Raw genomic sequence first — 21,863 nt, 5'->3', positions numbered from 1 at the left:
TTGCAGGAATGACCTTGGGTCAAGTTCAATACATACCATCAGGTCATATGCAATATTTGTGATAAGTATGAGCCTCAAATGTTCACTATTGCAAGATAGTTCAGTACAGGAATCATTATTTTTCTAATAAGGACCTTGAACTTGATCAATGACCTTGGTCAAGCTGTCCTGTCAACTATGCATAATGACCTGACTGTCTAATGACAACACAGCTATCCTGTCAAATATGCATACTGACCTAATTGTCTCATGAATATGCTGTAAATTACACATACAGACTTGACTGTCTCATAGCTTTCCTGTAAATTACATACTGTTTGACTGTCTCATGACTATCTTTTAAATTATACATACCTATCTGTCTCTTGACTATCCTGTAAATAATTACAAATACTGACTTGACTGTTTCGTGACTATCCTGTATATTACATACTGACCTGTCACATGATTATCCAATAAATTACACATACTTATCTGTCTCTTGACTATCCTTTAAAGAATGCATACTGACTTGACTGTCTCATGATTATCCTGTAAATTTATATACTGACTTGTCTCATGACTATCCTGTAAAGATTGAAAACACTTGACCCTCAGATGACTATCCTGTAAATTACACATACTGATCTGACTGTCTCATGATTATCTGGTAAATTACACATACGAATTGATATCTCATGACTATCCTGTAAATTACAAATACTGGCATGACTGTCTCATGACTACCCTGTAAATTAAACATACCGACCTGACTGTCTCATGATTATCCTGTAAATTACACATACTGACTTGACTGTCTCACGATTATCCTGTAAACACATACTGACCTGTCTGTCTCATGATTATCCTGTAAATTAAATGTACTGACCTGTCTCATGATTATCTTGTAAATTACAAATACTGACCTGACTGTCTCATGGCTATACAGCTGTCCTGTGAACTAGACATAGCCAGCAGTGTTCTTGACATATCATCTTTGTCATGTGTTCCCAGCATAGACAACAATGAATACACCATTTCCACCTTGAGAACACAAAAAAGGTGTAAACTTTATTATAAAATTATTTTGTGCTTTTCACAAAACAGATTAATTTTCCTATCTATAGATATCAATCCTTTTACAGAAAAACCATAGGCTAGTGTAACAGGTACTGTGGCTGGTGTAACTGATTATCATGGCTTGTATATACAAACCTTGGTGCCAAGCTGCTGAGGTGTCTGTCCTGTTGGAATTCCATCAGTGGGGTGTCCTTGTGACATTGTAAAGGCACCTGACATAAGTGGCTGGCCATGTTGCCGTGGTGATTGCGGTGCCTGTGAGGGTTGTGAAGTGCTAGTGTTGGCAGAGTTAAAGCTCATGATACTGGCAATCTCCTGGTGACCAGACCCATGACTTGAGCCTTCTCGGGATCCATCTACAAAATAATACCTTACTTATATACATACACCTGTCAATTCTTCATATTTTCCATTTGATGATAATTTTTTAATGTGATTATTTTAGATAGCAAGAAGAATTCTACTTGATTATCAAACCTGTCTTATAGTATATCCCACATGACCTCATTTATTTTGATAGCAAATAAATTTTTGTGTTGAAAGAAAATACCATTAAACATTTAAGTTTTATCATTTCCAAACCATTTTCCTCAGAATGAATACATACAACTTGAGTCAAACAAGTATAACATGATGTTTCAAGTCTAAGGAAATACAGTGTTTATTTCAGCCATTGCTGACAAGTGCATGAGGGAGTTGTCATTATTTCCTGGGTGACCTCTAAATTTATTCTGAACATGAGGTTTTGATAACAAGCACCAAAATATCACTAATTATCAATAATGGTCATTAAGGTGGATCCCTTCCCAAAAGTGGTGGCCTTTTTCATGTTAAGTTCCTGTATACTCTGAATTTGCTGCTTTATCAATACTAGCTTACTTGAGATATCTTTTCAAAGCAGAAAGTTTTGGGGAGGGGAGAGAGAAATATATCGACTAAACCTAGTTTAAAAGCGACAGTAATTGTGTATTTTGAGAAAAGACACAAAAAGAATTGACACTGGTACCATCAGTGCTCCAAATTGCGACTACAATGGTCGACCAAAAAATTCATTCTGTGACAAAAAATTTGGGCCAGCGACTGTCCATTTTTATGATCAGGATCAAGATTTATTTTTTCCGAGATTCTCTATCAAGAAAATGTTTAAAGACATTCCTAAATCTTTGTAAAGTGTTGCAAAGACAGAGATTACGTAATATTATAACAGCATGCTGTATAGAACGACTGCCAAATGCTGTTGACTTTTTAGAACCAGACATTGTTAATGGAGCATTTGGTCAATATTGCTTGCATATTATCATGTTTTGGCAATGTTAACAGCAACTTTTTAATAGGTTAGGTAAGTAGTAATAAAGTAAACATGACAAACAGCTGGCGAAGTCCTATCTCAATAGTTTCCACCTTATGCACTCTTCAGTCAAACCTGTTGCAATTTCATTGGATTTGATTTAATTCTAGGATAAAATCACTTTTGTTCTTGTGTGTACATTCATACAGGTGGTTCTATATAAAAATAATATTTTATAAGTGGTTCCTTCAGCCTACCAAATTGTTTAGTCACAGTAGTAAGTAATCTTTGATTTAAGAAAGACATTATACATGTACATATATGAGTATTTGTTCCATGCTTTAATAATATACTAAATGTGTAATTCACAAAATGTTTTCACCATGGCAATTGAAATATCTGTGGATGGCAACTATAACATCTAAAATGTCTATCAAATTTTTTTTTTTAGGTCTCCATTTAGTGACCTGATAGTAAGTGTGACTTTGAGCACTACAATGGAACAGACTTTACTGCTTTAGGTAGTGATTCTTTGTAATGAAGAACTTCCTTCTATCCTGGTATTTACACCTAACAGAGTCCTTGAAAATATCAGTTTTGTTGGATTTGCCAATAAAAAAAGACTCTGATTGTCCAACAAACAGTACTGTCACCATCTAAATGTCTGATATTAAGATGTAACGTCTTTTTGCCAGGATTTGTATTGGACTGTGTGAGGTTTGTCCACCGAGGTCATGGACAAATGCTTTAATTTTCTTTTTTAATGACTACACAGCCAAATGTGTACAATTTTATTTAAATTAAAAGACCATATAATTATGCTTAAAAATTAGGGACGGCAATCAAATACAGAATTGCTAATCGGTTAACCGCAAGCCAATCTGACTGATTAAGCTGTTAATCATATCAAAATACACATTTTCTTGACTTTTTTTTTTCGTACCTCAACTGAGCATAATTAGATGTTAGAAACATTGTTTATCTTGATCAGGAAAGTACATGTATATATATTTTATTTCAATTTCAATAGACAATAAAAAACAATTAATCAGAGAACCATGAAACATGCCTGAGAAATCAGACATTGATAATTTTACAGAGCAGATGTCACACAAGTTGCCATAATCAAAACTAAGTACATTTTCACTTAATTTACAATGTCTATTAATAATATAATTTGATAGATAACTGCAAAAGACATACATAATACCTTATAAGCAGAATTTTTACTGAGGATTCAATTTTGGCATTATTAGCGAGGGTTTTTAGATTGCTAAAATTGAATATCTCTAACACTTTATGCTGTATCGTTTGTTATAGTTATCTTTCTTGACATTATAAAATAGCTAAAATTACTTCTCGCTAATTATATATGCCAATTTTGGGACAATTTCCTAAATTTGCGTCTTGCTAAAAATTGTGCATTTTTTGTTTTTATCATTTCCATTAGATGTTAAAGAAGTCAGAAAATGACAAAAGCCACTTTATTTACAATACATTTATTTTTTATGAAGCTTTTGACTTGTTTAATAAAAAAAAAATAATCATCAAGTTAAAAAAAACTTTGTTACAAAGTTTATAACTTTTCAACCCTGGGCCAACTTGCATTATCTGCTACCTTTAAAGATGGTGATTTTTAGTTAAAAATTAAGTTCAATCTGATTCAATCAAAATCATATTATTCTGCTTTTCATAAGAAATATACTGGTATACAATGTATATTTCTAGGACCATTCAAACTGGCAAAAACACCACTTTCCAGGAAATTTATGGACAACCCTCATATTGTCTCTAACTTACAAAATTTTAAAATTATACCTTTTCACGTATCCTCTCATATAACCAAGCATCTTTCTGTAAAATTACACCAAGTTATGCCAGAATTATGACCTCTGAAGTAGTTTGAAGTTTCAAGATGGAATGTAATTAAACACATGGGTAAGAACATGCATCTTTTCTCATCACATCCAAAATTCACTTCATACATTACCTCTGAAACTTCCAAGGCCTTTCATCATATTTAATTTTAAATGTTTAACAAACTTTAAAATTTTAACACATCTAATAATCTATGAAATACAAAAAGTCCATTCAGAAGTAGGTTTAATGAAGTCTGGATCATCCCAACACCAGAACAGAAACAGCTCTTTTTGGTGAAGCTTTTTTCTCTTAATATAACATAATTCTTTAGATATCTAAATGATTTCTTGAACCTTAATCATGATAAAATGTACCTTTACGACTTTTAGTGTGAGCCATAATGACTCCAATTCTGACAGAACATTAATTCATGTTGTCAGATTCTAAAGAATGTTTTTTTTTCTTAAATAATGGTGGGATAAAAAAAAAAAAATCAAAAGATGAATCTTAACTGCATTGTTTATATTCCCATGTGTTTTTAAAAAAATCATAAAATATTAAAAAAAAATCTGTTTCCATCCATCTTGAGAGATTTTTTAATCTCTGTTCATCTCTTAATAAAAAGTCTAAATCAATGCAGCTCATTGATATTTCCTCTCTCTCCATGTTTCTATATTGCGTCTACGGCTAGCCCTGACTTTCTGCAATTATTCCTCTTTGTCAATCAATGGATTCAGACAGAATTGATATTTACACTAATCTTATCAGTGCTAAGCCTCTACTCAAGGTCAGAGAAAGTTAAACCATTCATGCAACATGTGCAACACCATAAACTTACCAATACTAGGTCAGAAATAATTTCCAAACAAACAAGAAGTACTTTGTTTCTGAATTTTAAACACAAAATGAACATCTAACAAAAGCTTCTGTAACTGGCAGTGAAGTCCTCCGTGACACCTGTAAGTTCTCCTCACGCTGACTCATTAGTGGGTCCTTCACTTCAAAAGATTCCCCCATGTATCTAAACCAACTAAACACTCACTTCTGAAGTCGACCCAAATTATTCTGGGAGATTTCCAAAGGCATGTTATTTAAGTTTTTGTGTTAATTTAGCTCTGCATCTGACATCTGATTACCAAGAAATTATAAAACATATGTCAGATAGGCAGAATATTTCTAACTCCTGGATTTTAGAGTTTCAGTGTACTAGATCAACACAGACTAAAACTAGAACTGTCCAAATGGGACTCATACCACATGGGGCTAAGTTTAAAGTAGCTTAAAGAACTCTACTGCAAATTCATGGCCTGATGTATTGGTTGAAGGTGCTAACACCTATCTCCGTGTTGAGTACAAAAAATATAACAATCCATAGTGCAGTATTAGAATGTCACTCCTAAATCTGTGACCTTGTTTAAATGACCTTTGTTCAGGTTCATAACATATCTTATGATCATCATAAACCCCGAGGTCAAGTATGATCTTCAAAAGTTATTTTCTTATAAAATAATGATATGAACAAGAAATTTACTTCTTTCGTTTTTTTTTAACTTTCAGTAAAATTAATTGAATGGTAAATACAAATTTCATTCTAGGTGTTCTTAATAAACCTGGCTATCCAGTGATCTTCACTGTGTCCAAAAGAGAGGTTTTAATGATTTAATGTTTGAATATATCAACAAATTCATGTCTATCTATCTATGACTTATTATTCCATCCACTAATATATCAGTGGGCTTATTTTATCAAAGACAATACAAATGGGAAATTCCATCAGGATCCCCGAAAAAAGAACCCAGATTAGCTGTGACAAAATTTGACACCTGTATCAATAATGATGAGTTGTCACAAGGTCATCAGAAGTGTGATTGAACCCCTTTTTTAATCAAATCAAAAATATTTTTTATGAAACAAATCTGCATAAGTAATGCTACTAGATTTTCTTTACTGTATAGGTCCATTTTTCTGCTTTAGATTACTTTATGCTATGCAACAGTCACAAATTTTCCTCAGAAATTTGTCACAGGATACTTATGTTCAATTGACATACAATGGCAATCCAAGAAATCTGCACGATTTTCTACCCACAGATTGAACTGAAATTGTGATTCTGTGAAATTACTACCTCCAGGGAAAAATTACTACCTCCTGGGAAAAAAAAAGTACATTTACAGTATATGTTGTTTAAAAAAAATCCACCAAAATGAAAACCATTAATTTTAAGAAATTTCTGGCTTAGAGAGGGGGATACCCCTCCCAGACCCTCTCTGTGCCCCTTTCCAAGAAATCTGTTAATGTGCCCAGCATCACTGAATTTATTCACCAGTACCAGGTACCTTAAAATTGAATCTACAGATATGACAGCATGGTTTTTGTTTATCTTTCTTATTTGAGTACAGAGATTTGTTGGCTGTATTTTTGTTGTTTTAGCACATATATCTTACAAATTATAGTATGTTTCCTAGTTGATTTACATTTGAATAAAAGTTCCTAACACATTTATTGTTGTTTGAGAAAGACATTATATGACGATGATATGTATTAGGTAGCACTCCAGTCCTTTAATATTCACACCTTCAATTTTTTAACCTCTTTATTATCCCCTCGCAATGTATTGGAGGGGATTATAGTAACATGCTCGTGTATGTGTGCGAGGGTGTGTGTATCCTTGAGAGAGTGCATGCATAACAGAAGTTACACAAGTAATAATTTAAATCAGGATTGATATGCTCTTTTTAGGGAATTCTCTGTGCTGCGGTGCCTTCGTTTCATTACACAGTACAAGCACTTTTAAAACTGATCATGCTAATTTTCTAGAGGATTGTCAATGAACAAAAGCATTAACCAGACTAAGTTTGCCAAAACAAGTTGAACAATATCCCACTGCAATAGGAGCTTTACTTGAGGAACGTTTCCGAGTCAGTTGCACTTTAATTATTTTTTTTAATAGACATAAATATCCTAAATCAAAAGAAAAGGGATATCCTTCTGTTTTGATCATTTACACTAATGAGCCTTGCTTTGAATTTTGTAAAGTTGTATCAAAATTATAATTTTTTTTTAAAATTGTGTACTATATCTTTAAAATAGACTATAAAGTAAGTCTCAGTTATAAAAATGTAAAAGATATGTATATCACATTAAAAAACTATGTTCCTTTGTGTATGTGTTCATGCATAAATTTTTTTTTTAAAGTGGAAGTGACTATCCAGCAATCATTTTAAAATTCAAGAATATTGAATTTCAAAATATATTTGAGGTTTATTCAATAATTTGTTGTATTTTAAGTTGCTGGTTACATATTAAGGACTTCTGATTTATTTAAATGAGTTTTGAAAAGAATTCACTTTTTATAGATAGGCTATACTGATATCTTACAATTTGATGATACTCTGATCATTTCATTCATTGGGATTGTCAATGAAGATCCTATAGGTGGATATTGTCAATGACTGTAGCTTTTTGTGGCCAGCAGCAAAGATGTGAAATCCATGAGAACATTGTATAACAGCAGGTTGTAGGTCACTGTCACATGCATAATTGTCTACATTTTATTGTCATAAAAAGATATACTCTACCTTTTGTGTTGGTGCTGAGTGGCCACGCCCCATGATACAGAGAGGCTATACTGACCCCCACATTCTCCTCCTGGTATATCAGTCCACTCCCCTCCTTCTCCCCACCAACCTGAGGTAACAGAAAACAAAACCTTAATCAAACAAGGCAGCAATAAGAGAATTGTCAAAATTAGAATGTATATTATTAGTTAAATAATAATAATAGATTCCATAGCTAGTACATATTCAAATCAAGATAACATTGTTTCTTTATACTTGACTTCTAAATACTTCTGGAGTTCATCTATGACAGTGTATACACCATATAAAGAGTACCTCTATATCCTTGTAGTTTTATACAGTAAAACATGCTTATAGTTAACACGCTTATAATGAATTGATGCTTACAGCAAAGTGATTATCAATCCCCCTGACTTTAAAATATATTTAACAATTAACGGGTAAAACGAATTATGCTTATAAAGAAGCAAAATTGTCTATCCCTGGCACTTCTTTATAAGCGTGTTTTACTGTACCTGTTGTATGCTGATGGGTTTTTGGGACAATTACATTAAAGTTAAGGGATAAAAATATAAATATATATAATGAATGGCCAACTTATTTGTAAAAACACATTAGAATATATAAATGGCTGCATTCATGAAGATGGAAGGCAGTATTAACTAAATATACATTTAACACTGTATAGTGATATTGTTTGTAAGCATTATCTCCCTTCGCGATGCAATGCATAGACTATGGCTGAAGGGATACACCACTTATAAATGTAGAAATATGACTGAAATTTATGATTGTATACCAGGTAATAAAAATACATGTAAATGCATTCTGAGTGCCTTACAGAACAACTGAAAACTTATGTGAAACACAATTTCTATAGTAAAGTACAATTCGGCTGAGCTGGTGTTTGGTGTGTCCCTATCACTGATGAATTGTTCTCAAGGGTCAGATTTTTTTTTACCATTTTAAAAAATACAAGGTTTTCTTCATGACTGAATAACCATTAACTGTGGTCAATGGGTACCTCCCATGAAGATAAATTTCTCTTGTCCTGCCACTAGTATCTCCTGACACTTTCTCCATCACACTAAAGTAACTACTTAATTCCAGGGATAGACATTAACTTTCAGATTCACTTGTCCTTCCGGCAAGTAATCTCAAATTTTGACTTGTCCAAAAGTAAAACTTGCTTGCCCAAAAATATGAAGAAAATAATCAATTACTGCAAATGTTTATAAGAAAGAGTGCAACCAGATACACTTCTGTCTATTTGTCAAGTAAAAATGTTATGTTTGTTTGTACATGAATTTTTACAATTGTCCTTTCAGTTTAAACTGTTACACACACTGCTATGCAGCAATACCCCCTCCCATCCCCACATATCCCATTTCCTTTAGAACAAGGTTCATATTTAACTAGAGGCCCATGGGCCACATCGCTCACCTGAGTAACTTTGGCCATGCTGTTCTTTACCAGATTTCCCCCCTTGTAATACCTATTGTGGCCCCGCCCTACCCCCGGGGGTCATGATTTGAACAATTTAGAATCTACACTACCCCAGGATGCTTCTTCATAAGTTTCAGCTTTTCTGGTCCAGTGGTTCTTGAGAAGAAGATTTTTAAAAATTTTTCCTATATATTTCAATGTAAAACTTGGATTCCCTATTGTAGCCCCGTCCTACCCCCAGGGGTCATAATTTGAAAAATTTAGAATCTACACTACCCCAGGATGCTTCCACATGTTTCTGATTTTTCGGTCCAGTGGTTCTTGAGAAGAAGATTTTTAAAGATTTTTCCTATATATTTCAGTGAAAAACTTGGATTCCCTATTGTGGCCCCGCCCTTCCCCTGGGGGTCATAATTTGAGCAATTTAGAATCTACACTACTTGAGGATGCTTCCACATAAGTTTCAGCTTTTCTGGCCCAGTGGTTCTCGAGAAGATTTTTAAAGATTTTTCCTGTATATTTCAATGTAAAACTTCGATTCCCTATTGTGGTCCCGCCCTACCCCTGGGGGTCATGATTTGAACAATTTAGAATCTTTACTACCCCAGAATACTTCCACATAAGTTTCAGCTTTTCTGGTCCAGTGGTTCTTGAGAAGAAGATTTTTAAAGATTTTTCCTATATATTTCAATGTAAAACTTGGATTCCCTATTGTGGTCCCGCCCTACCACCAGGGGTCATGATTTGAACAATTTAGAATCTACACTACCCCAGGATGCTTCCACATAAGTTTCAGCTTTTCTGGTCCAGTGGTTCTTAAGAAGAAGATTTTTAAAGATTTTTCCTATATATTTCAATGTAAAACTTGGATTCCCTTTTGTGGCCCTGCCCTACCCCCGGGGGTCATGATTTGAACAATTTAGAATCTTTACTACCCCAGAATGCTTCCACATAAGTTTCAGCTTTTCTGGTCCAGTGGTTCTTGAGAAGAAGATTTTTAAAGATTTTTCCTATATATTTCAATGTAAAACTTGGATTCCCTATTGTGGCCCGCCCTACCCCCGGGGGTCATGATTTGAAAAATTTAGAATCTACACTACCCCAGGATGCTTCCACATAAGTTTCAGCTTTTTTGGCCCATTGGTTCTTGAGAAGAAGATTTTTTAATGACCCCACCCTATTTTTGTCTTTTCTTGATTATCTCCCCTTGTAAGGGGACTTGGCCCTTTATTTTAACAATTTAAACTCCCCTTCACCCAAGGATACTTTGTATCAAGTTTGGTTAAAATTGGCTCAGTGGTTCTTGAGAAGAAGTTGAAAATGTGAGAAGTTTACAGACGGACGGACGGACAACGGGTGATCAGAAAAGCTCACTTGAGCTTTCAGCTCAGGTGAGCTAAAAAAAAATATTTTTGGCAGGTTTCCTTTATGGCTTTCGATTTTCATTTTACCAGTAAGCATGAAGCAAAGCTCAAAGCTAAAGAAAGACAGATAGATATCAATACATATCAAGATCAGGATACCTCTTAATACTGATACTTATATTCTATGAGTGAAATGTTACTGAGGGATTCCGAATACAAAAACAATGTCAGTTACGTACCCAGCGGAAATGAGGTATTAAATTGTTTATTCCTAAACTAATATAAACTAGCTAGATAACAATATACCTTTCAACTAGATGCTGTCATGAGACAGTAATACCCGCACTAAGGTGTTTGCCTCTAAATGCACACTCCTTCATACTGGGCTTAGCAAGGAAGAAGTCCAAATAATTCTATAATTTACACAGTACATGTATTCATCAAATCGAGCATAAAATGCTCAGGTGACCATGTGACCCATGAACCTCTTATACGCATTTCATATACTTAATTCATTACCAGTCTGAAATAACAGAATTTAATTAATGATGTAAATTAGGTTTTGATAAAAGGGGGGGGGGGATATAAATTTTTGGCTCATAATTGGAACTTTTTAAAATTTATTTTCTCAAACAGAAATAATATTATTTTAGTACAAAGCGTTTTTGATGAATTTATCAAAATGTGCAAACTTTTTTTTAGTATTTGATTAGGCAAAAACCTCCTTGAAAAGCCATATCCAATCAATATTGTCACCCCCCCCCCCCCCCAACACACACACACACACAATTTGCCTGTTTTTGGAAATAGGCCTAGATGACTAAGTTATGTTAAAACATCGTTTGTTATGATAATTTCAAATTTGTTCTTGTACTGTACATGTATGTGAACACCTTTTTGAAAATTTCTACATCACATTGGGCTTGCGTCACCCTACCAGTGCTAGTACTAGGCGCCTAGTTTTACCATTATCATTTCTAGATTGCACATGCCATGTGACATGGTGCAGTGTTACATGTATATCAGTGGAAATTAATTCATTTTGTGTTTTAATTGGATTATATTTCATGAAGTTGACAGGACCTATGACAGTCGGTAAGTACAAGTTTAAGTATAGATTGGGGTAAAATAAACCGAAATGCAAATGGTTAGGTTAAAGTTTAAAAAGGATCAAAGATCATCGGCAATCTCCTATGCAGAGTTGTCGTTCGTTTCTCTCACAGACACTGAATGTATGATCCGATGGTAGAGAGTGGATTATCGGATGCCACAATAGACGAATTTCACATTCTGAAGAGTTATCTCCCGTTGTCGACATTACATTCAGTTACAGGCACAGATCCGGGAATTTTTTTCCGGGGGGGGGGGGGGGGGGGGGGGGGGGGGGAGGGGGGTCCACACCTCAGTCCAAAAAAATTCCAGCCCAGAATTTCCTGAGGAGCAAAAAAAAAAAAAACAAACAAACAAAATAAAAACAATGATGGTGGGGTCCATGTTTTTAAAGGGGGAGGGCATCCAAAGTCAATTTTTATTTGCTTCTGTAAATCAGTATATAGTCCTATTTAAATAACTCTGCAAATTCCAGGGGGGGGGGGGGGGTGTTTCCAACAATCTCCCTAGCCGCTCCCTGTCCCTAAAATGACAAATGATCATGTGACTCCTAAATAGTAGAAGACTTTTCCATTTGACTATACATAATTATGTTTCTTGTGTTATTATGTTTTGTACATCTAATGGTTTAAGGTTATGAACCCCTGGAGGTCATCCCCACTCTCTTAATGAACTGGAAATGTTCATAATATGACTACATCAAATTAAATAAAAGTGCATCAATGATAAGATTACTTGACATTTCATTCATGAATTTGGGTCAACCCATGTACCCTCCTAGAATTAGGAATGAAAATCATTCAAAGAGATGGACCATTAAACTATTTGTATATATTTACATTTTTTTTTATGTCAAACCAAAGTATTAGACTAGTTTGCATACATGAACAAACAGGGGTCTGGGAAGGGGAAGGGGCAAGGGGAAGGAGTTATCTCTTTACGTCTTAATTGTTGAAAACTCCTAAAATGAATGTTAACCTCAAATCCGACTTGTACGTCTTCATTATTTTTAAGTGGTGGTGTCTCCGTATGAGTGAAAAATTCCCAAGAGGGACATTTAACAACAAACAAACATTAATGACTTAAAAAACACAATATACATGTACATGTTTATTAGTCAAGGGATATACTTCTGATCATATCTCTAGTTCTCCCTTGAATCAGAAATGATGATATAAATATTTTAAGAATGATTAAGAGTTGAAAAGGTTGTGCATTTTAAAATTCACTAAGCTCTGTGGTTGAATTAGCTATACCAGTTTAGCTTATTTTGCTACTCAAAGCACCTTGATTAACTATTTTTAATCATACTGTTTTCTGAAATGTGAAGTTTTTTCAACATGGATACAAGTCATACCTTTTCAGCTTCTGAAAACAATGCATTTGGTGGTATCATTTTAAAAAAGTCTTATCAAGAACCACTGACTGGGCCCAAAAAGTTGAAACTTTCTTTACAAAGACTTAGTGTAGCTTCAAATTTGTTAAAACTATGACCCACTGGGGTAGGGAGGGGACACATATGGGGATCCAATGATTTACATAGAAAAATGCAGGGGATTTTTTCCATCATAAATCTTCTTCTCATGAACAGCAAGGGCATTATTGTCGTCCGTTTTCACAAAAAGGACCTAGGGGACATTAAATCTCATTTGTCTGTCAGTCTGTCTGTTTGTTAGTCTGTCCGTCTGTCACAATAAATTTAACCTTGGTCATAACTTCTGAATAATAAGAGATAGGGATTTCATATTTCACATGTACATTAATTACCTACAAGAACTTTCTAAACATACCATGATTTTTGAACCCATGACCTTGACCTTGAAGTTTGACCTACTTTTCAAAAAATTTAACATTATTTTAAATGATCATTTTGAAAGAGAAAAGATAGAGCGTTCATATTATACATGTATATTACCTGTGACAAGACCTTTCTAAATATATCATGACTTTTGACTCTGTGACATTGACCTTGAAGTTTAACCTACTTTTCAAAAATGTTATATTTCCTTATAACTTTTGAATGAGAAGAGATAGGACTTTTATATTTGTCATGTACATTACCTGTAACAAGATGTTTCCAAGCATGCTATGATTTTTTTACCCCTTGACCTTGATGTTTTACCTAATTTTCAAAAATTTTAACTTTGGTGATTACTTTTGAATGACATATGATAAGGCCTGCATATTTGAAACAATATGTCATAAATAATGGCATCCCATCCACTAGGACACGGAAAGCAGGGGGCCACAATTCTTTGAATTTGCTTGTTAGGCATTTTGATACGGAAACATCCTCATATAGTGTAGATTCAAGTTTTTTATGCCCTGCCATGAATATGGCCGAGGCATATAGTGTTTGTCATGTCCGACTTCAATAAAACGTCATATGCTGATACATACTGATGTAAGCTTTTCAACTGCATCAAAATTTTTGACCTTGACTTTTCCTTTGACCTTGACCTTACTTTTCTTAAATACAATGTAAGTGTCTAGATCAGTTTTGAATAAACAATTCAAGATACAGTTATCAAACTTCATATGCTGATATATACTGCTGAGAGATATCAATTGCATCAATTTTTTTGACCTTGACTTTTCCTTTGACCTTGACCTCACTTTTTTTAAATTAGTGTTTATCTACGTTTTAAATAAACCATTTCTGACATTTTTATTGAACTTCTATGCTAATAGTAAATACATACTGATATAAGCTTTTCAACTGCATCAGCATTTTGACCTCAACCTTTCCTTTGACCTTGACCTCTCTTTTCTCAAATAAGTGTTAAGCTCAGTTTTAAATAAATCATTCAAGATATTTTTATCAAACCTAATATGCTGATATGTATTAGTGAGAGCTATTCAACTGCAGCAAAAACTTTTCACCTTGCACTTTCCTGTGACCTTGACCTCCCTTCTCTTTAATTTGTATTTTGCTTAGTTTTAAAGAAACAATCTAAGATATTTTTATGTAAGCATGCACTTATACATAATTTTGTGAGAATTTATCATCTATATCCATTTTTTTTTTTTAGATTTTAGTATCAATTTTAAAGAAACTGTTCAAGATATTCTCATCAAACTTCATACACTCATACAAATTTTCATATTGCATTAGTAATATACATTCAGCGGGGCATTTATGTCCTATGGACATATTTCTAGTTTTCAAATCATGACCTCCGAGGATAGGGTCAGGCCACAATAAGGGATCAAAGTTTTATAGAGATTTAAAAGGAAAAAAAATCTTCAAAATTCTTCTTTTTAAGAACAAAAAAAAAAACATGATTAATATGGAAACATTCCCAAGAAGTGTAGATTCAAGTTTGTACAAATCATGACCCCATGGGTTAGGGAGGGGCCATTTTTTTCCTGCCCCTATTTGCTATCCACATGGAAATGCAAATTTTAAAACCATTTTACACATCCACAGGACAAAATCAATCATCTTCCAAATGATCATGATTTAAGGCTAGTGCATAAAATATAAGGGAAGTTCTGGGAACCAGGATGTTTAAACATATTTTTTTTAAAAAAATTTGACCCCCATTTGACCCCCAGGGGGAAAATAAGAATTCTGAAACCTTACTGCACATCTATAGGACACCACCAACCATCTCCCAAAGATGATTAGGCTACTGTGTAAAATGTAAGAGGAGTTCAGGGAACCAGAGGCTTTTTGCATAAAAAACGTCATTTTTCGACCCCTATTTGACCCCCAGGGTGAAAATGAAAATTCCGAAATCTTACTGCACATCTACATTACACCACCAACCATCTCCCAAAAGATGATTAGGCTACTGTGTAAAATGTAAGAGGAGTTTGAGAAATAAGAGTGTGACAGACGGACGGACAGACAGACATGAGTAACAACAATATACCTGAACTTTCTTTAGAAAGTGCGGGTATAATCAGAAAAAATTCTCTTGCCCAATCGGACAAGAACGTTGACATTTTCGCTTGCCTAAACTGAGAATTTATTTGCCCAGGGCAATCAGACAACCGTTAATGTCAATCCCTGAATTCAGGTCTTACATTAAAGCTGATGGTAAAATCCCAGATCAGTATCCTCTACAGTCATTGCCTAATTCAGGACTCATAACTAAACAGCCAAGGATAAGGCAAAAATATATATATCTTTAGTTTCTCACGCCAAAAATTTCAAAATTTGATTGAAAACTTTCGTATTTACAAAAGTTATTTCCCTCTGCGGGGTCAATTTGGGGTCAATTTGTGTAACCCACTGTTTTCGCTTTATATTATTACGAACATTAGGGGGCAGTATCTTACATCAAATTACATCTGTATGTATATGTTCATTAAAGTTGCATAATGAGTCAAAACAATGTGTTTCTTTTAAGAAAATTGTATCACAAAACAAAAGATATCTGTGAAATATGAATATAGCCAAGTTTTGACAACTCAACTGCACTGTAAAGCAAGAAAAAAAACTGTAAAATATAAGTGCCGGAAAAACAAATGCTGTACCTATTGCTTTGTTTTTATCGTCAATGTCAAGAATGTCAAGGTCACGAGTCCTTTATTTTTAGCGTTAAACTTGTGAACAACATTGAATTGGGGCAAGCAGAAGTAAGGAATAAGTTTTGATCATCTTTTTTGAAGATTGTGTCAAAATTCTCAGTCATCCGACATTTATATCTATGGAATTGAAACCATGGTAAATTCTTCAACTTTTCAGTGCATGCGTACAATAAAGAGGAAGAAGTGAAGCAATATTTTTGTGATGGGTTATACAAAGATTTTTTTTACTTTTATTTTTCTCCATTAAATTAGATTTTTTTTTTGTTCTGAAACCTGTAATTTTCTGAAACCTAATATCTTCAAGAACTGAACAAAATTTGCATGTGTCATGCAAAAATTCTACTGTTGTCAATTTTCCCGTTTGTCCGTCACAGTGTCACTTTAAGTTTTCTTTGATGCCCCATACCATGGTAATACAAGAATGTTACAAAATTGTTCGAAAGCATTTGAAAGTTTAAAACATTTACAGGTAAGTTTAAAAAGATGTAATGAGAAAAATTATCATTACTCCAACAAAGAGAAAATAACTCTTTAGAATTGAAAGTCATCTATATGGTAGTGAAGCAGGCATCTCTTTTTTATTCCTTATCAGTCAAAAAAATGATGATATCAACTGATTCTTTCTTTTCTGTACTCATATATTAGATATAATATGTACTCAGATTTAATCAATGTTATTGCAAACATTTTTATGAAAAAATTAATTCATTAAACTATAGATATTTCTTTCTAGCATGTATGGAAAGGGCAATAACTAAAATTTTCTTTTTCAACTTGGAAAAATAGAAAATTGAGTTATTTCCCTTTTCAGTATGTCAATAAAATTGATCAATGTGGCAGTGTTCAACCTGTGCAGCAGTGCCTGAGAAACAAAAGAATATTTTTTTTGGCCTTAGCAACTCCGTCACCAGAGAGGTATCTTATGCACTATTATACAGAGTGTATTATCACAGTACAGTTTCAGTTCCTTGACAGTTCTCACATACATAAATGAAAATAAAATGAACAATTTGTAGTGATTAACAAATTAGAAAATCACATATGTGCAACACTTACTGCAAAAATAAATGTTAAACCAAATTCCATTTTACTATCATAAAATAACAAGGGTTTCAATGTGACAGCAAGACAAGTTTTCTTTTGTGTGAACAGTACTGGTATATAAAAACTTTCTCTTCTGAAAACTGTAAGAGGTTACATTCCAACAAAATCGATGTACCTTATTAGAATATTTTGCTTGAAAATGATTAAGTTCCTCATAAATAATCAAAAATCAAAACCCAAGTAATATGCACATCTCTGATACATGTACAATTGAACTGCAAAATAAAAATAGTTCCCATCTTGAAATTTGTAGATGTACCCTTTCAGTAGGCTCTGGCCTGCAGAGTTGTGAAAAACTGTTTTTTTGTTTTTCCATTTACCATTGACGCACTTCCCAGCTTAATTATCATACTTACATATGATTGCGTAATACTTTTTCTTTATACGAGATCGAGGCTGCAAATGAAAGCGAAACCAGCATGGTCTCGTGACCTATTAAATTTACAACTGGGGCAGAATTAGGCAGAAAACATAAAGAAACAGATAAAGGCAAGCTTAATATGTAAAGAATTCAAACACAGTTTGGGAAAGCGGTAAATCTATACTAAGTACTTCCGACTGTCCCGGATTTCGTTTTTTTCATCAATCATGTTGATATCTTTATTATTGATGCACAGAATTTCTTCAAAATTTTTAAGACTTGTTTTCTAGGTTTATATAATTCCCAAATGCATTAATGTTTCAGAAAAATTCGTTTACTATGCTGAATTGGCATTGTCACCTGCCCAAAAACGGTGAAATCTAGTATTGTTATAAATGCAAAATCAAAAGCCTGAAAGGCTTCAATGACGTCGAAGAAGAAAAACAATTTCAAAAGATCATTTTGAATTTGAAGATAGCAATAAGTCAAGTGAGTGACCCAGGAGACATAATAAAAAAAATAGTTTTAAACAAAATATCACAATTACAGTCTGGGGCCTTATGTCATGGTCCGAATGGAGCAGGGTTCGAATTGACCAGACACCGTCGAACATGTTCATGCTAAATTCTTATCAGTCAGTTGAAGAACTATGAAGGATTTCATGAATTTATATAATATTTTTTCTAATTGCCAATGTCAAAGCGTTGTATTAGTGATTGCATCTAAACTACAACCAAGACTCTGTTCTGTTACAATTACGATCGAGTTACGATCGGGCGTGGTATACGGTATACTGGGAAATGGAGGAAATGGAGAAATGCAGTAATACTGGTCAATATCATCGGCTTTTAGGATAGAATTGGTTAGAAGATTTTATAAGTAAAGCTAAGATTTAGAAATTCAATCTTTTTAGTCTTGTAGTATTCGTGTTTATGTAATTTTGTAATTATTTTACCTCCTGTTGTGTTGTTTGTGTTACACGGTTATCGTTCCGAAATGTTATTCATGTCATTCCACGCACCCTTTCTGTAGAAATTCATCCGCAACAACCATCACATTTTTCTTGTGTGAGAATAAAACATAATATTGTTGTTTTGCAATAGAATTAATTGCAGATATAGTTGATGCAATTTTATTTTCAAGCTATTATTCATTTTGAGCGTCTTCAAAGAAATGGTTTATAGCTATTGCTATTTTCTATTGCGGATACATCGACTGACACATTCGGTCGCGTACATATCCGGTCGCGATTTCAACTGGGCGCTTGCTAGATGACGTTCGAGCTCCAAGAGCTCGACGTCATAAAAATGAAAACGGAAGAGGACTTGGAAATGGAGACTGAATGTTATTTTATTATTAAGTAAATAGAAGATTAATGAAATAAATAAATGTTATGCTTTTTTAAAAATTTTGCGACGTACTATTTCGGACCAGCAAAAATCACTTTGGACCGGCTTATTTTGTCTTCTTGCTGGTCTGAATGACTGGCTATCTGAAAAAGTTTTCCACAGCTCTGCGCCTGCCCAGCATTTTCATAATTTCAATGACTAGATTTTTCCCATGGAAAACCCAGTTAAAAATCCTTGTAAAGATTGAAACTTTGTGAAATCTTAACAGTATTTAGCTGCACAACACTCAACACAAATGTACTGACTAAAGACATGTTCATGGGAAAAGTCTGCTATATTCACCCCCAAAAATACAACCCACGTATATGGGAACAACACTTGTACTATTTTGCATCTAAGCAGTGTAACATTGTAGACACAATGGTGTATACATTGATGTGTAAAATTGGAGACAGGGGTCTAATTCTCCTTAACACAATATTAGAATCGTAACCTTAAGATCCTGATAAATTAATAGCAAATTATATCTGAGGTCCATTACAAATTGTAAAGAAATATTAGTAGAATAGCCAAATAGCCTATCTGAAGCCCATTGGATATATATAAACACAGCAATCTATTTGGGTGCATCATAAATTCAAAAGATTAGCAGCACAAGCCCTCTGAGGTTCCTAGCATTTAACACAAGAAGCACAATCTGTATGAGGTCCCTAAAAAATTGCATAATACATGCTGCACAATCCATATGAGGTCTCTGGAAATTTGTATAATACAAGCAGTCAGTCTATGTGATGCCCTAATTCTTTACCTTGAGTTTCTTTGTCTTCTGCAGTTCCAACATTTCTGTTTCTATTGAGCTGATTCGTGACAGACGTAATTCCTGTCTCTGGGAGATTTGTTCCGCCGTCCCGAGGTTCTGTAGAAACATTTCCTGAATCTGTTTACCTTCGTATTCTATTTTACGTCGCATCAACTCTTTGTCTTTGGGGTACTGTAATCAAAGTAGAGAGTCATCAAAGAAATGATCATTATCATAACACAACATCATCAGTACTTTTTATATCCCACATTAAAGAACAGAATTTTTCTTATCAAATGAATACCACTTTTCCCTTATATATTTTGTCAAGTATGTATTTGTTAACAACTTTGTTATCACACCAAATCTCTGAATTTAAGAAGCGATTTTCATTGGAAGTAACACATTTGACATTTGGCCAGTGCTTTAATTTTAATTGAATGTATTTATTACATACTTAGTAATAAAAACAGGTCTTCTTTGCTTATGCAGTATGCCTGACATCAGAGTAGGTGTATCAGTACCTCGCATTACGTATCTGTAACGCATGCCTCAGCCATGTATTATGGAGACATAATGCACCTCTTGCTGAACCCCTCTATTAACTTTGGAACTTTTTCTTTTTTTCACTTTAGTAAATTATACTTACAGCAGACTAAACTAACAATCAAACATCATATAAATGGATATACATGTATATTAAGGTACAGTGTAATTTTATTTGTAAACCATTTCTTACAACACTTAGCATTCTGACTGCGATCAAAAGTGATAAAATACATTGAATTGTGATGTACAGTCCCTGAAACGTTCTACTTTCCCATTTTTCCGTTCGCTCACCGTTCGTTCACTGTTCGTTCACCGTTCGCTCTCCGTTCACAGTTTTGCGTTCAGCGTTCACCATGCGCTCGCGTTCACCGTTCACAAAGCGTTCACCGTTCGCTCTTCGTTCGTTCACTTTGCGTTCACCTTGCGTTCAGCGTTCACTTATCATTCAGTCTTCAGTGTCATTCGGAACTCCGAAGTGAAAGGACTTATCTTTTTTTAAGTAAGGATTTACAGGTTTTGAATTTAATAAATAACCTACCGTGTTTAAAGAATCATTATTTTATGGAAAAAAAATTATCTACAATATTTATTTTTATTATTCTAACTTAGCTGTTAGATTATTAATTATTTTTTTTTTAATAAAATTTATCCGGAAAATAAATGTTGTTGTAAGTACATGTATGTACCTATGTAGAACAATGCTGAAAAATTAAATTTAAATACTTGCAAAATACTGCTACTTCAAGCACTGCAACATTTTGTTGTTATGTTAAAGACGACAAATCGTTAATGGATAGATAATAATCGAAGTCAATTTACCAACTGCAGCAAAAATACGAAAGTATTTATTTCTATCATATCTTTTTTTTCAAATAATACAGAAATGCATGTTAGAACTTGTTCTGAGAATGATAAACAGTACTGCGGATATCCAGTTAATTAAATATCTTTAGAGCGAATTAAATTGATAGTGTGGTTTAAAAAAAATATTTGTTTAAAATGTAATACATTAAAAATTTTTTTCTACTTTACATATATAAAGTCTTTAATTAGATAGAGAGAAACGCCTTTATAACATGATTATCATTTATATAACCAAGGTGATTCTGCAGTAATGATATTTTTCACCGTAACTTTATATGTTTGTCATTCGATATTATTAAGAGCCCCCCCCCCCCCCTTTTCCCCTAAATCGGTTACTTAGTTAGTATTTCAAGTACATTTTAATTAACATTTAAAAAGAAGTTAATGTGTTTTGTAGCACAAAAATTTCAGTCTCAAAACAAACATGCATCTAAACAGAGTAATTAGACAACAGTAGTTCAAAATACATGTGCCGGCAGTGATATTTTAAATTGGCAGGGAGTATGTTTCAAATTCAAGCGGCTTAATCATTCCAAGTGTTTATTCCCAGTGTAATTTATTCATTTATTTTTAATAGAAATGTTGGAATCAGA

The 21,863-nt window shown here is 33.6% G+C and overlaps 1 protein-coding gene across 2 annotated transcripts in view; it reads right to left on the bottom strand.

Moving 5' to 3' along the window:
- The window catches only part of LOC133193474 (adenomatous polyposis coli protein-like), a 70,496-nt gene that overhangs the window by 19,042 nt on the left and 29,591 nt on the right, over positions 1-21,863 (bottom strand). For both annotated transcript variants that reach the window (XM_061329437.1, XM_061329438.1), the window contains 4 exons: positions 19,867-20,049; positions 7,786-7,894; positions 1,195-1,415; positions 906-1,023 (listed from right to left, as the gene is read on the bottom strand). In XM_061329437.1, coding sequence (XP_061185421.1) covers positions 906-1,023; positions 1,195-1,415; positions 7,786-7,894; positions 19,867-20,049 — 631 coding nt within the window. The remainder of the gene's footprint in view (positions 1-905; positions 1,024-1,194; positions 1,416-7,785; positions 7,895-19,866; positions 20,050-21,863) is intronic.

The sequence above is a fragment of the Saccostrea echinata genome, unplaced genomic scaffold (assembly GCF_033153115.1).
Source record: "Saccostrea echinata isolate AGI-Se365-2 ecotype Australia unplaced genomic scaffold, CSIRO_AGI_Sech_v1 ptg000027l, whole genome shotgun sequence".
Lineage (NCBI taxonomy): Eukaryota > Metazoa > Mollusca > Bivalvia > Ostreida > Ostreidae > Saccostrea > Saccostrea echinata.
The sequence above is the reverse complement of the archived record's forward strand: the minus strand, read 5'-3'. Positions and strand labels throughout refer to the sequence as shown.